This window comes from Staurois parvus, unplaced genomic scaffold (genome assembly GCF_062004578.1).
Source record: "Staurois parvus isolate SC_StPar_1 unplaced genomic scaffold, SC_StPar_1.0 ptg000837l, whole genome shotgun sequence".
NCBI lineage: Eukaryota > Metazoa > Chordata > Amphibia > Anura > Ranidae > Staurois > Staurois parvus.
In genome coordinates this window covers 427,920-445,314 of record NW_028318633.1, presented here as the reverse complement: position 1 = coordinate 445,314, position 17,395 = coordinate 427,920, and the positions used below count along the sequence as shown (strand labels likewise).

The window sequence follows — 17,395 nt, the reverse complement described above, 5'->3', positions numbered from 1 at the left end:
GCCATTTTCAGCTCCTGTGTAGAGAACGTCGATCTCGCCATTTTCAGCTCCTGCGCAGAGAACGGCGATCTCGCCATTTTCAGCTCCTATGTAGAGAACAGCGATCTCGCCATTTTCAGCTCCTATGTAGAGAACAGCGATCTCGCCATTTTCAGATGTGAAATTGGTTAATTTCTGGGAGGACAACTCTCCAAATCTCCAACCTGCTCTCCTCCCCACCGACACTCCCCACTACCCCTTCCGGGTGCATGCGAATGTCCTTCTGCAAACGTGATCAATGTTTTTGGTATGACAGCTGCTCTAGCGCCTCCTCCAACAGCCGTCTTGGTGTTTATTTGTGCGCCATGGCGATTTTCCATGCAGCTCTAGTGTGTATATGACATTGGTGAATACATGTTTGCCAGTAAAGGTCCAAAGTCAACATAAATTGGGGGCCTCATTTATTACTGGTAAGTAGAAAAAGAATATCTAGCTGCACATTGAACACGACCTATTCATTGGTACATAACATGGTCATGTGGTGCAATAGGGGGCTTTTGGTTGGTTAGTTTGGACATACTTGCACATGTGCGCTCTAACAGGGAAGATTTGGGCATATTATATCGCTAGCAGAATATAAGTGTTAGGGGTGCGAGTACATTCAACTAGAACATGAAATAATCCCCCAAAAATACATTGTCCAAATGTTTACTCATCAAATACACATTCCACATTTATTTGGACAGCAGCAACAGGTAGATACAGTCAACTTCCTGGTGGGAAAAAAAGAAAAGAAAAGCAGGATTGATGTTTCTAAAATAGAACAGTCCTGGTCATAAGAGCTTACAATCTAATAGATGATACTTCTAATGAACTGCTTTCACAGGGTACAGCAGGAAATGGGTAATATGAATCCAGAAACATTTTCAGGGCCATAAAATTAACACACCATCAATTATTCGCACGATTATCTATCCACAAAACAGGCTGCAGATCAAAAGATCAAGATATAAAAAACAGTCCCCTCCCCCAAAAAAAATCAGAATCAGCTTGGATGTGACTGTGGTGTATATCGCACGATTTCAGAATCGGCTTGGATGTGACTGTGGTGGCCCCGGTCACATGGAATGTGATTTGCATGCCAGATGACTTGCAAATCATAGGCCAAGTCACACCCTATTGTCCGCTATAGGCTCCGTTCACTTCCAATCCGATTTTAAAATCATGTGACTTCACTGTAAGTTGTCTGATTTCCAAATCGGATTAGATGTGACTGTGGTGTTAGCCACCGGTCACATCGGGTGCAATTTGGCATGTGATTTGTAAGTCACAGGGCATGAAAATCACACACCAAGTCGCATCCAGGGTGAATCACCCCTTACAGCTGGTTCACCCTTCCATGATTTCAGGTGCGATTTGGGAATTGAAATTGTACCTGATATCGGATCTAATGAATGTGGATGTGAGTGTCTTAACGTAAGCGATTTGCTGCAGCACAATTTCAAAAGTAGTTCTTGTCTAACTTTTTCTGCATTTTGTAGCGATTTCATATATAGACTACAATAGAAATTGCAATGCAAAACACAATTGAAAACACAATAACTCATTGGAAAATCTACAGAAAACACGGTGACATTGCCAACAAAAAGCACAATTTTAAATTGCATCTAGTGTGAACCAAGCAGGCAATTCAACAAAGGGAATACATCTTTGAAGGCGTGTGGTATCTGCATGCTCAGATAAGGGTCTGTTATGGATTTTGGGGGGATCCCCACACCATTATTTTTTTAAATTTTGGCGTGGGGATTCCCCTCCAAATTTATACCAGACCAGGAAGGGCTTGGTATGGAGGGGAGGGGGGACCCCACTCCATTTTTTTTCTTTTTAATTGTAGCCAATTCTTTTATATTCAGGTGTCTGTGGGGAACCTCGCTGACAGCTGCAACATGAAAGCTGCATTGGTTTTCACTAGGCCACCTGACTTGCTAAAAATCATGCAGTATTTTAGTAGGAATGCAAATGTTTTTGAGAAAAAAATGCTGTGTGGGATCCCCCCGCCCACCGTGGATGTGGTAAGATACTGCGTAGTGATCTGTGCCCATGGTGTGAATTAGCCCAGAGGGCACTCCGCCCTTATCTCCTCCCATTGTTTGACATTCACATAAGGTGCAGCATTGAAGGTGATTGAACAGACAAGGCCTCATTCTAATTCACATTCTAGGGATCAAACAGAAAGCAAAGATGCTGCCACCAGCACATGTATGTTAGGGTAGTCACACGGAGATCATGCCAATTCATTGCTGTGGTTGGGATTCAAACCAACACCCCTAGAGTTGTGAGGGAGCAGTGCTAACCACTAATCCACGGAGCTGTGACACCCATCCAGCCTGTATTTCTGTGGTGTGAATCAATCCTAGGTCCCTGGGCAAGGTCAGTGTAACTACCAGATATCTCACATGTGACACAAATGTTGTGCTATGTTACCAATTCACATGTATGTTGGTTGTATGTATCCCAATACAAAGGATTGCAATACTAGTACAGGCGTACCTCGGTTTACCAACGCCTCGGGGAACGGAATTTTTGGTTTACAAATAAAAATCCATTGAAAATAACGCCTCGGTTTATAAGTTTTTCACTCATTTTTTTCACAATACAAAGTGTATGTCGGCGCTGATTTTTAAATGCAAATGCCGCCTTTTTTTTTCCTTCACTATAGTTCACAAGGTTAGATATCACTTTCCCCGAAGTTACAGGAAACTTTGTATCTTTTATTTCACAAAACAAACTAAGAGTAAACATTGTTTCTTTTAACTTGGGGAAATAAACTAGAAGAAAACTTTCTCTTTTAGCCGGGGAAGTGACAACTGAATTTCTGAGCTATAGTGAAGAAAAAAAAAAGCGGTAATTACATTTAAACACCGGCACAATAATAAAAAAAACAGCGTGGGGTCCCCCCTCCCATCCACACCAAGCCCTTCGGGCCTGGTATGGATTTTGAGGGGAACTCCCACGCCAAAATTAAAAAAATAATGGCGTGGGGTCCCTCCCCCAAAATCCATACCAGACCCTTATCCGAGCATGCAGCCCGGCAGGTCAGGAAAGGAAGGGGGGTGAGCGAGCACCTCCCCCCTCCTGAACCATACCAGGCCACATGCCCTCAACATGACGTGGTGCTTTGGGGCAGGGGACAAGGGCCTCTTCCCCACAAACCTATGCTGTGGCTGTGGGGGTCTGTGGGCAGGGGGCTTATCAGAATCTGGAAGCCCCCTTTAACAAGGGTCCCCCAGATCCTGCCCCCCCATAAGAATGATTATGGGGTACATGGTACCCCTACTCATTCACAAAAAAACAAATGTCTCTGGCAAGTTGTTTATTAAAATAAAAAACTCAAAGAATGTCCCCCACAGTAGATCCAACATCAATCACGATGCCCGCCGCTGCCACCGACCCGAAGAAATAATTAAAAACAATGTTCCGCACCTGAGGATGGCTTCCAGCCTCTGCTTGCTCCAGTGGTTTGACAGTTCTTAACTATGTAAGGGTCGGGGCCACTCAGGGATGTTCCCCGTGTGACCCCACCCCATGTAACATCGATGTCACATGGGGTGTGGTTACATGCATGATTTCCCTGAGTTGCCCAGCCCCTTACATAGGTAATTACATAGTTACATCGTGATTGACGTTAAATCTACTGTGGGGGACAATCTTTGAGTTTTTTTTTTTAATAAACGACTTGTCAGAGACCTTGTCCTGTCTTTTCACATTACACTTTTGTATTTTTGTGAATGAGTATAGTGTACCATGTACCGCCTACTCATTCACATGGGGGAGGGCGGGATTTGGGGGCCCACTTGTTAAAGGGGGTTTCCAGATTCTGATAAGCCCCCTTCCCACAGACCCCCACAGCCACAGCATAGGGTTGTGGGGAAGAGGCCCTTGTCTCCATCAACATGGGGACAAGGTGCTTTGGGGGGGGGGGGGCATCTAGTTCTTGACTATCAAGAATTCCGTAAAAAAAATATTTTTTACCTATTGAAATTTTTTTTTTTGAAAAGTAATATATTGTTTAAAGTGAAGTCCAGATATTTGGGAAAGCAAACTTCAATGTGAACGTTTGTGCAGTGATTGTTCGTTCTGTTAGATGTGTTTCTAGGACATCGGCTGTTTTAGACGGATTCCTGTATTGTGGCTATTAGGAAATTCACTTCCTTGTCTATTTGTTAGACTCTTTCTTTAGTAAATGTCTTTGCCGTCTAAAAGTAGACGGATTCCAATGAAAAGTAGACGTTAGCCCACGGAAATGCGCCTAGATGCCGTCTATGTACATTAGTAAATCAGGGCCCGTGTGTCATGTGTGTCATGTGTGTCATGTGTGTCTGTGCTATGAATTCTATCTGCAGATGTGTGACTTCCCCAAAGACTTCTGGGTCATCTCCTGACCAAGTCCCCCCTGAGTCCCCCTATGTCAGGCCTTGTCTGCTCCTGTTCAGTATCTGCTCATCATTTCTCTGTGTGATCTCAGTAATGATATGGGAGACATTCTACTCCAGAGACAAGCTTCCTACAGAGTGAATGGACTGCTGGAGAGATTTACACCCCTCCCCCTTCCATGGATCATCAGAAGGGGATTTACTGACTTTTCTCACCTTGATGATGGGACCCCATTATCTTCTTCCTTCTTTCTTTTCTATGAGTTTTATGATGACCGTACCCTAAGAGTTGTTGGTTCTTTCCCTAATATACTCTCATGTGTCTGTATTTGTCTCTGCAGGTTGGAGAGATGTGATCTGACTTCCTCCTGCTGTGATGATCTCCGCTCCATTCTTATCACTAACCCATCCCTCACCAGCCTGGATTTATCAAAGAATGATCTCCAAGACTCTGGAATGAGACGTCTGTGTGAGGGACTCCGACATCCTGGCTGTACTCTGCAGGAGCTGAGGTGAGAATTCTACTATAAATGATCTTATATTCTGCAGGACTCTGATATATATCTTCTATGTGAGGGACTCCGAGATCCAGGAGATGAGGTGAGAATTCTACTATAAATGATCTCATATTCTGCAGGACTCTGATATATATCTTCTATGTGAGGGACTCCGAGATCCAGGAGATGAGGGGGGAATTCTACTATAAATGATCTCATATTCTGCAGGACTCTGATATATATCTTCTATGTGAGGGACTCCGAGATCCAGGAGATGAGGGGAGAATTCTACTATAAATGATCTCATATTCTGCAGGACTCTGATATATATCTTCTATGTGAGGGACTCTGAGATCCAGGAGATGAGGGGAGAATTCTACTATAAATGATCTCATATTCTGCAGGACCCTGATATAAGTCTTCTATGTGAGGGACTCCGAGATCCAGGAGATGAGGGGAGAATTCTACTATAAATGATCTCATATTCTGCAGGACTCTGATATATATCTTCTATGTGAGGGACTCCGAGATCCAGGAGATGAGGGGGGAATTCTACTATAAATGATCTCATATTCTGCAGGACTCTGATATATATCTTCTATGTGAGGGACTCCGAGATCCAGGAGATGAGGTGAGAATTCTACTATAAATGATCTCATATTCTGCAGGACTCTGATATATATCTTCTATGTGAGGGACTCCGAGATCCAGGAGATGAGGGGAGAATTCTACTATAAATGATCTCATATTCTGCAGGACTCTTATATGTATCTTCTATGTGAGGGACTCCGAGATCCAGGAGATGAGGGGGGAATTCTACTATAAATGATCTCATATTCTGCAGGACTCTGATATAAATCTTCTATGTGAGGGACTCCGAGATCCAGGAGATGTGGGGAGAATTCTACTATAAATGATCTCATATTCTGCAGGACTCTGATATATATCTTCTATGTGAGGGACTCCGAGATCCAGGAGATGAGGGGGGAATTCTACTATAAATGATCTCATATTCTGCAGGACTCTGATATATATCTTCTATGTGAGGGACTCCGAGATCCAGGAGATGAGGGGGGAATTCTACTATAAATGATCTCATATTCTGCAGGACTCTGATATAAATCTTCTATGTGAGGGACTCCGAGATCCAGGAGATGAGGGGGGAATTCTACTATAAATGATCTCATATTCTGCAGGACTCTGATATCAATCTTCTATGTGAGGGACTCCGAGATCCAGGAGATGAGGGGAGAATTCTACTATAAATGATCTCATATTCTGCAGGACTCTGATATGTATCTTCTATGTGAGGGACTCCGAGATCCAGGAGATGAGGGGAGAATTCTACTATAAATGATCTCATATTCTGCAGGACTCTGATATATATCTTCTATGTGAGGGACTCTGAGATCCAGGAGATGAGGGGGGAATTCTACTATAAATGATCTCATATTCTGCAGGACTCTGATATATATCTTCTATGTGAGGGACTCTGAGATCCAGGAGATGAGGGGGGAATTCTACTATAAATGATCTCATGTTCTGCTGGATTTTGGGATAAATCCTTTGTGAGGGATCCAGACACGTTCCCTAGATGACAGTTATACAAAGACAGACTTCTTGGCAGGTTACACTGGGAGACGCCATCATAGTCCTTCAGGTCACTGGCTGTTATTGCCTTTCCTCCATTCCACCCTCCACTGACTATCAGAGATCAGACTTTATGTCTGTCGAGGTGGATTGTTGTTTGGATGATATAAAACACAATGAAGTTTATTTGGCCCATAGAGACTGAGTGATGACATTTCTTATCCAATAAAACACGTCCAGATCTATCCATCTACCAGACAAATGTTTCTTCTTTGTAGAACTTAGAACATCAGATGTGTACTGACTAGTAGGGATGAGTGACTCTGCCCGGGTTCAGATCCCTGCAGGGTCCCACTGAAGGGGGAAGAGTGATCACCCCTGAACCATACCAGGTCACATGCCCTCAACTGGGAGGGGGTTGGGCAGGGGGACTTCCTCCCAAAGCAGCTTGTCCTCATGTTGAGGACAAGGGCTTCTTCCCCACAACTCTTGCCCAATGGTTGTGGGGGTCTGCAGTTGGGGGGCCTATAGGAATCTGGAAACCCCCTTCAAGGGGGGCTCCCAGATCCCAGCAACTTCATGTGAATGAGTATGGGGTGCATAGTAACTCTACTCAAAAGAGAAAAGAATCCAACCCGCAAAAAAAACCTGCTGCCCACCAGGACACATCTGACTGACCAGTAATCATGGGGTCAGGGGTTACCCAGTTACATCACCAGGTGACCCCGCTCCCATGTCTACCTGTCATTGGGTGAATGTCATTCTTGAATGACAGATAACATGGGGGCGGGGTTACTCACCCGGTGTATATGATTGGTTTGTGGGAAAATCATAGGCCCTGATTTACTAAGACTTGAGTCTACCAGCAGACTCTGACCATTCAGGCAGACTCAGTTAAATCAATGAAGACCTGTCAGTCTCTGAGAGGCGTCTAGCAATCTCATTGATGAACGTCTACTTTGCTATTAGTAAATGTGGAATCCCGTCTGGCACATTTTTAGGTGCAATACCGGATATGTTCGCTAGATGGCGCACAAGCGCGGGCTTTGTCTCGTTTGCATTTTTCTCTTAGCAAAAGAGAATACTTAGAATGTAACATAATTAGTACACCTAGATTATAATTTTTTATTTATTTTTTATTTTTTTTTGCTGTTTCTCCAAAATGATCAGACAACTAATGCATTTACTAATGAATGTCATACATTCTGTATTCAAATGTTAAACATTTTTACACTTATATCTCAAATAATTTGGATAGTTCTAATTTCCCAATATAATGATATATCTTCCTTCTCTGTAATCATGTAACTATTCTATGTTACAGTCATAGTGCAGCGCTAGAAACGCATGTGATCAATAATGAACGCATGGAAAATCCAAAAAGTGCAAATAATTGCAATAATGATGTAAAATGGTAAATGGTGCTAAAATAAGTTCCTCTAATCATTCCTGAATAATGGAATGTCCTTGGTGTCAGAGTACCAACTCAGAGAGTGCCTATGAATGGCACGTGTGGTCTCTCCGTGACGGACAACTCAGAGAGTGCCTATGAATGGCACGTGTGGTCTCTCCGTGACGGACAACTCAGAGAGTGCCTATGAATGGCACGTGTGGTCTCTCCGTGACGGACAGTAGTGCATGAACTCGTGAAAGGTAAACCACCCTTGGGACTGGTCTACACTCACCAGAACAAAAGTATTAATGTGCATGGGTTATACACATCACACATCTGGGGGTGCAGCGGTATGCTGGCAGCTATGGGTTAGTCATCCAGCTCCAGCCATCCATCCATCCATCCATCCATCCATCCATCAGGGTGGGTGCCCAAATGGTCCTGGGGAGGAATTAGCTCAGCCACAGGAGCCAGAAAGGTGCTTAATAGTGTAGTAGACTGTCACAGGGGTGGATGACCTTTCACGAGTTCATGCACTACTGTTCGTGGTTATATTTATCTTGTGTAATACCATTTTAGTAGTCTATATCATTTGACCAGCGCTCGCTCTATCATTTTTAAACAATGTAACTATTCTACATTGTATCTCAAACCGTGTCTCCCACAGTGGTTTAGTGGTTAGAACTCAGAACTTACAGCACTTGGGTCATGGGTTCTAATCCCAGTCATGGCTGCATCCCAGTTTGCATGTTTTCCCTGTATGGATGTGTTTCTGCCAACACTCAAATGACATGCTGTTAGGTTCATTGGGCCTAGTATATGGCTGAGTTTCTGCCCTTAGATTATAAGCTCCTTGACATTTATGAACGTTCAAACAATGGAGATCAATTTTCTGGGTCGTGTCAGTGCCAGGAATATTGATCAATCAATTATGATTTTGCCTAATGACTAGAAAGTGGATGAATGTTACCTGCGTCCTGTTCTTCTGCCAATTAGGAAATGTGCAAGTTTCATGCTGTGTATATTTCATTGTAACTTTTTTCTCTTCTTTTAAATCTGTCTCCTTATACAACTTGACCCCCTCCCCCACCCTATCATCACCTGTCCCATATGCAAATCTATGGATCACTGCCCCGCTCTTTTTAACTATTTACTGATCAAGTGAATGTGTCTCATTTTCTATCACCTCCAGCTCAGATCTCACATTATTATAGGATTGCTGATTGTATATCACCACTAGTCTGATTGAATTCACAATTCCTGGTCAGTCCCGTTCCCTGACCTCTAATAACCTTTAGGGCCAGTTCACACTACATGTGTTTCAGTTGCTTTTTTGGCATCACAAACGCACAGAAAGAAGCTTATATGGTTGTCAATGTCATAGTTCACATCAGCGCTTGCATTTTCAGTGCATTGCAGGTGCTGTAAATAAAGTTGACCACGCTGCATTGTTTCTGCACAGAACTGTACTGGAACACATTGAAATGTCCTTGAATGTACTAAAACGCACATGTCCCTAATTAAATTGAATAAAAAGAAACACACTAAAACATGCATGCCAAAAGGGCATGAAAAAATGCATCAGGAACACATCTAGACTGTTTCTATAGTGTGATCTGTCCCTTAGGACTTGTTCACACCATTGGTGGTGCAGAAACGCATGCAAGAACACACATTTTCCAGCACAGCAAAGAAATGCAATGCCCTTTGCAGATGTGCATGGTTAGGTGCAACACACGTTTACAATAACACGCCTGCAGTATCTCTGCATGTTCCCACACATTAGGCAGCCCATTGAAATTAATGAGCTGAGGAAAAAAAAAAGTTAAAAAATGCCCCATTCACACGGGTCCTCTGGCCTGTACAGCATGAATGAGGGGGTTGTTCATGTGGGCGGAGCCACCTGTTACACTATGGGGACACAGAAGCTGTATGAACACAGGTTGTCATCTGACAGGTGTGAAGGCGTGGGGAAGTGGCCCTGAATGCTCACTGTCTGTGTTCAGGGCTGTACACCTGCACCCATATGCTTGTCAGATTATGACCTGCAGCAATTCCATAGTGTAACATCGGTTGCCTGCAAACGGCGACAGTCACAAAAACCAACCACTGATTCCCACTCTACAGGCCACAGCACCCATGTGAATGAGCCCCAAGACCTCCATTACACACACAGCTTGATTTATGAACAGTACAGTTTTATCATTTAGATTTCACAGGAATATGGTTGGGATTATGTCCATTAATAATGTTTTTAGTGTATTTTTACCATAAATATAATTTGGATATTTTCTCTGGCGGTGGGGGGCTGTCAGGTATGCTGTAGGGCCCTATGATATCTAACAGTGGCCCTGGGTGTATGCTTGTGTCTGTGCCACCTGTATAGTTAGGAAGAACCTTGAACCTCTGCTATGTACCTCAATGGATCTAGGAATTGGACATGTTTCCTCCTGAAGATACAATTATTAGTAATGTTTCCCCGGCCAATGAGGATCAGCTCCTCGGTGGAGAACAGTGATCTCGCCATGTCCAGATGTGGTCTGGAATTCCACAAAAGAACAATTCACAAAACTAAAACATAGACTTGTAAATGACCACTAAACTCTCCTAACTAAACTCACATCCACTCACACTCCCCACTACCACTTCTGGGTGTGTGCAAACGTCCTTCCGCCAACGTCATGACGTATTTCCGGTATGACAGCTGCTCTAGCGCCTCCTCCAACAGCCGTCTTGGCGTTTATTTGTGCACCATAGCAATTTTACATGCGGCTCCATTGTGTATATGACATTCACAAATATATGTTTGCAGTTCTATTGTGGATTTGGCATTGGTGACTGTATGCTTGCAGCTATACTGTGTATATGACATTGGTGAATGTATGCTTGTAGCTGTACTGTGTATATGACATTGGTGAATGTATGCTTGCAGCTCTACTGTGTATATGACATTGGTGAATGTATGCTTGCAGCTCTACTGTGTATATGACATTGGTGAATGTATGCTTGTAGCTGTACTGTGTATATGACATTGGTGAATGTATACTTGCAGCTATACTGTGTATATGACATTGGTGACTGTATGCTTGCAGCTATACTGTGTATATGACATTGGCGAATGTATGCTTGCAGCTGTACTGTGTATATGACATTGGTGAATGTATACTTGCAGCTATACTGTGTATATGACATTGGCGAATGTATGTTTGCAGCTATACTGTGTATATGACATTGGTGAATGTATGTTTGCAGCTATACTGTGTATATGACATTGGTGAATGTATGCTTGCAGCTCTACTGTGTATATGACATTGGTGAATGTATGCTTGCAGCTCTACTGTGTATATGACATTGGTGAATGTATGTTTGCAGCTATACTCTGTATATGACATTGGTGAATGTATGCTTGCAGCTATACTGTGTATATGACATTGGTGAATGTATGATTGCAGCTATACTGTGTATATGACATTGGTGAATATATATTTGCCAGTAAAGGCCCAAAAACAACATAAATTGGGGGCCCAATTTATTACTGTTAAGAGGATTGTAGAAAAAGAATAGCTAGCTGCACATTGAACATGACCTATTCATTGGTACATAACATGGTTTTGTGGTGCAATAGGGGGCTTTTGGTTGGTTAGTTTGGACATACTTGCACATGTGTGCTCTAACAAGGAAGATTTGGGCATATTATATAGATAGCAAAAATAAGTGTTAGGGGTGCTAGTACATTTCAGATACTTATATAGTGCTGTCAATCTACACAGCGCTTTACATATATACAGTATATGGTAAATTCACATCAGTCCCTAACCCTCAAGGGGCGTGCTAAGAGCCCTAACTTACATTCATACATATACTAGGGCCAATTTTGACAGGATCCAATTAACCTACCAGCATGTCTTTAGAGTGTGGGAGGAAACCGGAGTACCCGGAGGAAACACAGGCACAGGGAGAACATGCAACCTCCAGGCAGGAGGTGCCATGGCTGGGATTCAAACCAACGACCCTAGTACTGCCAGGTGGAAGTGCTAACCATTTAGCCACTGTGCAACATTCAACTAGAACATGAAATAATCCCCCCCAAAAAATACATAGTACAAATGTTTATTGATCAAATAAACATTCCACATTTATTTGGACAGCAACAAAAAGCTACATTCAATATCTTGGTGTGAAAAAAAAACACAGGATTGATGTTGCTAAAATAGAACGGTCCTGCTCATAAGAGCTTACAATCTAAAAGATTATACTTATAATGAACTGTGCTTTCACAGGTTACAGCAGGAAACAAACGGGTAATATCACTTGGGCTTATTCACAGAAGCTGTAGATCAAAATATCAATATAAAAATATATACGTGACAAAATAAAGACACCTCCCACCTCCCCAAATCCCCCACATATACATTTCTCACCATGTTTGTCTGAAAACTGCATTTCATTCTAAATAAAGCAAACTTGGAGGAGCAGAGCAATGGACATGTGTTAGGATTACAATGCAAAGATAATAAACACAATCATTGTACAATAACACACAAACACACCTTTGAAGGAAGAACATGCAAAACATTTACAGCCCACATCAACACACAGCGTGAGTGTGGCCTGGGGCAATTCACCACAATGTCCCCCCCAAACACAGCGTGAGTGTGACCTGGGGCAATTCACCACAATATCTCTTCCTCCCCCCCAAACACAGCGTGAGTGTGGCCTGGGGAAATTCATCACAATATCTCTTGCTCCCCCAAACACAGCGTGAGTGTGCCTGGGGCAATTCACCACAATATCTCTTCCCCCCCAAACACAGCGTGAGTGTGGCCTGGGGCAATTCACCACAATATCTCTTCCTCCCCCCAAACACAGCGTGAGTGTGGCCTGGGGCAATTCACCACAATATCTCTTCCTCCCCCCCAAACACAGCGTGAGTGTGGCCTGGGGCAATTCACCACAATATCTCTTCCTCCCCCCCCCCAAACACATCGTGAGTGTGGCCTGGGACAATTCACCACAATATCTCTTCCTCCCCCAAACACAGCGTGAGTGTGGCCTGGGACAATTACAATATCCCCCCCCCCCACCAAACACAGCGTGAGTGTGGCCTGGGGCAATTCACCACAATATCTCTTCCTCTTCCCCAAACACAGCGTGAGTGTGGCCTGGGGCAATTCACCACAATATCTCTCCCTCCCCCCCAAACACAGCGCGAGTGTGGCCTGGGGGCAATTCACTACAATATCTCTTCCTCCCCCCCAAACACAGCGTGAGTGTGGCCTGGGGGCAATTCACCACAATATCTCTTCCTCCCCAAACCACCACAGACAAGGACTTGCAGAAATAATGTGCCTGTACCAGGCCAAAAAATCAGCCACTACTGCATCTCTATATATAAGGTAGGCCACACCCGTCACTGTCATTCATTGGGTCAGAGAAAGTGTTTGCACCTGATGAATCCTCTTCCCACCTGCGGTAACCCTTGGTATACAGGCCCCACAAATCAGAGTCAGAAAGAAAGCCACAATGACGTGTACCTGTGCAGCATACAACAGAACATTGAACAGGGATGTGAAAGGGAACCCTATTGGTAATATTTCTTGGCCCTATGGGCACAATTCACTCCAGATTATCGCATGAGTTAAGGCAGTCACATGACCACATCTCGCATGCAATACTGAAAATGTCAATTCACTTTTGCTAGTATGTGGCATTTCCCATAAATCGGAAAAACACCCAGGAAATCAAACATAAAAAGGCCTTACACCGCGGTCACATCAAAGCCGATTTAGAAATTGTGCGACGTACAGTGAAGATGCCGATTTCCTTACGATTTGCAAGACATCTGACACAGATATCTATGCAAATCGTCACAAAAGTAGTGCATGTACTACTATAGAAATCAGTGTCGGAAATGCACCCATGTGACTGCTCTAATAGCAGACAATAGGGTGCGACTTGGCATACGATTTGCAAGTCGCATGCCATGCAAATCGCATGCCAAGTCGCATCCAGGGTGCACGATTTTAGGTGCGATTTGGGAATTGAAATTGTACCTAATATCCGATCTATTGAATGTGGATGTGAGTGTCTTAACGTAAGCTATTTGCTGCAGCACAATTTCACAAGTAGTTCTCGTCTAACTTTTTCAGCATTTTTTAGTGATTTCATATATAGACTACAATAGAAATCGCAATGCAAAACACAGTTGAAAATGCAATAACTCATTGGTAAATCTACAGAAAACACAGTGAAATTGCCAACAAAAAGCACAATTTCGAGTGCGCATGCGCGGCCGGCGGGACGGACATGTCCTGAAGAGGCTCCGTCTCCCCGTCGGGTGACAGCGCTGAAAAGCAGCGGGTCCGGGCCCGCAACCCAGCCCAGGGGGACCCGCTTGGCACGGCAACCCTCCCAAGGTCTGATCCGCCCTGCTCAATGGCGGATCAGATGCAGCAAGTCGGAGAAATCCGACAGGGGACTCCGTCCCCATAGTGAGTCACCCGCAGGCCCGCCCACAAAAGTGCCGGGAAGCAGCGGGTCCCAGCCCGCAATCCAGCCCAGGGGGACTCGATCTGCAAGGCAACCTCTCCAGGGTCTGATCCACCCTGCTCAACGGCGGATCAGCTGCAGCAAGTCGGAGAAATCCGACAGGGGACTCCATCCCCATAGTGTGCTACATACAGGCCCACCCACGAAAGCCAGCACATATCTGAGGCTGCAGAGAGAACAGGGGGGCTGAGACCTGAATAACAGCCCCCCCTCACTGACAAGCAGCAAAATGGTTAAAGGGGCACCCCGGCACCAGGTTCCCCCTCCAACTAAAACTAAAACAATTAAGGAGGCCCTGGCGAAGGCCTCTACAAAGATGGCCACCACCCCAGCTCATGGAGGCAAGCAAGCTGCAGGGAGATACGCAGCCCTGCAAGATCCGCAGCCCAGCCATCCCTGCACATCTGAGGGTGAGTCTGACACTGAAACAGATGTCCCTGCACAAGCCCTGACGCCTGACCTCACGCCCCTAGACCTACTATCACACTTCGAAAAAATGCTACACAAAGCTTTGAAGCAAACTTCGGACCGCATCACTGCCACGCTATCTAGGGAAATCCGTGAATTAGGACAGCGCACTGCGGACCTAGAACAGAGAGTGGACAGTCTTGATGCTTCGCTTCATACACATACTGAAGACCTTGACCTATTGCGTGACGAAAACGCAACGTTGCTGACACGACTGGAGGATTTTGAGAACCGAGCAAGGCGTTCAAACCTACGTATCCATGGCCTTCCGGAAACCATCGTAGACGTTCAATCAACGATAACAGCTCTGTTCCAAGAGCTCGCCCCAGCTATCCCAATCGAAAGATTGGAATTGGATAGAGTTCACAGGGCGTTAGCACCACGACGCTCAGATGGCCCGCCACGTGACATCATAGCCAAGCTCCACTTTTTCCGTACTAAGGAGCAACTTCTACAAGCTGCCCGTAACGCAGAATCTCTACAATTCCAGGGACATAATTACCAATTGTTCCAAGATTTATGCCCCACAACTATCTCCAAGCGCAGGGCTATGAAACCCCACCTACAAGTACTTCAGCAACACGCCATACCGTATAGGTGGAGCTTCCCCTTTGCTGTGCGATTCCGCCACCAAACCCGGGATTACACCTGCAAGACTCCTGAAGACCTACTAGATACCTTGCGGATTCTACAACTACTCTCCCCAGCGACGCCTCCAGAGAGCGCTAAGCGGAGGTCCACATCCTGTTCGCCACGGAAGTCTTGCCCCACACGTGCATCTGAAGGTCAACTCAGCCTCCACAAAAGAGGGCGTTTTCCGTCACCAGGCCTCCCCTCACAAGACACTATGGACTGAAATATGTCCCACGCTTTCTCTTTTTGTTCTACACGCCAAGCGGTGTACTCTCTTGTCTATGCGGCTGTTGCCCTTGATGCCATCTCTCCCTTTGCCTGTTGGATTTTGGTTGCCACATAATCTGGAGATTATCCTGGCCTTCCCTCTCTGGGCCCTATTTTGGTTTGCATTCGGGAGCCCGGGCGTTGACGGCGTGCGCTGTTGTACCTCCACGTCCGAGGGGTCGCACCAGCGCTGCTGGAGCCGTCTCAGCCTAGGGCATCCTGATTTCCTCGGATGTTTTTTGTGCTTGTTTTTTCTACCGGACCCCACCACCATTTATTTACCATATAGCTGTCATCCTTACGGTCCACGTACCTGCTCACTCCACACTAGCCCTTGTGTTATTGGCTATTTCATAACACTTGGGCTACTATTGCTCCCTTGCCAACCCTGACTCAGGGTGTCCTTGGGAACACGCCTTTTAGGCCTTAACTGGCCTCCTACACCCCTTTCTCCATGTTACCCTTCCCATACCGTAACCCCCCTCCCTCCCCCCAACATGACTTCATGACTTTGCGCAACATACTCCGCAATGCTCTCATCTCCCACAGTAATCGTCAGGCTCCATCCCAGCTGGTGATGCCACGTTACTCAAGCCACTACGTACTCTCCCCATGGGCTCGCTAACTATCCTCACCCTGAATGTACAGGGCCTTAATGTCCCACCGAACCTTTGCTACGCTTAAAGCTCACGTCGTCTGTCTACAGGAAAACACACTACACCCCCAACTCTACCCCCAAATTTTTCGGTCCCCGTTATCCTCAGGTCTACACAGCCTCTGCAACCACCAAACGCAGGGGGGTACTGATATCCTTTCATCGCACAACACCTTTCACGCTACACACCGAAATCAAAGACCCGGAGGGTCGTTACCTTCTGCTAGTAGGGCAACTCCTAAATGTGGATGTCACTATTGTTGCATACTATGCCCCAAACCAAGATCCCTTACCATTCCTCTCCCACATACTCTCAGTTATAGACCATCATAAGCGCGGTACTTTATTTGTCAGCGGAGACTCTAATAGTGTAATATATCCCTTTCTTGACAAATCTCCTCATCCCTCCCCTGCCCCTACCTCTAAACACACCTTCCAAGCCATACTACAACGTCATTCGTTGATAGATACGTGGCGGGAACTCAACCCGGCTAAACGCCAATACACTTTCTATTCTCACCCCCACCAGTCATTCTCCAGGATAGACCATATTTTCATTACCACCGCCTCCTCTCCCCGGCTCCTGACATCTGAAATAATTCCAATCCCTTGGTCTGACCATTGCGCCGTACTCACGTCCATGGCCTCATTAGCCCCATCCCCCGCAGTATTCTCTTGGATAATTAATGATAACTTGCTCGCAAATCCAGCGCACTGTCTAGAAATCGAGGCCGCCCTCAAGGACTATATCTCTCTTAACCAATCGCCTGATATTTCTCCTCTCCTGTTATGGGAAGCACATAAACCGGTACTGCGAGGGTTTTGCATTAGCAAAGCATCCTTCCTAAATAAAGCCAAAAGACAACAACGTCTCTCACTGGAACAGACCTATGATCGTTCCCATCAAGACTTCCAGGCGACCCCTTCACCT

The 17,395-nt window shown here is 45.1% G+C and overlaps 1 protein-coding gene across 1 annotated transcript in view; it reads left to right on the top strand.

Moving 5' to 3' along the window:
- The first annotated feature begins 248 nt into the window (after positions 1-248).
- The window catches only part of LOC149443720 (NACHT, LRR and PYD domains-containing protein 9A-like), a 76,426-nt gene continuing 59,279 nt past the window's right edge, over positions 249-17,395 (top strand). The window contains exons 1-2 of the mRNA XM_089655371.1: positions 249-286; positions 4,754-4,924. Of these exons, the coding sequence (XP_089511497.1) occupies positions 249-286; positions 4,754-4,924 (209 nt within the window). The remainder of the gene's footprint in view (positions 287-4,753; positions 4,925-17,395) is intronic.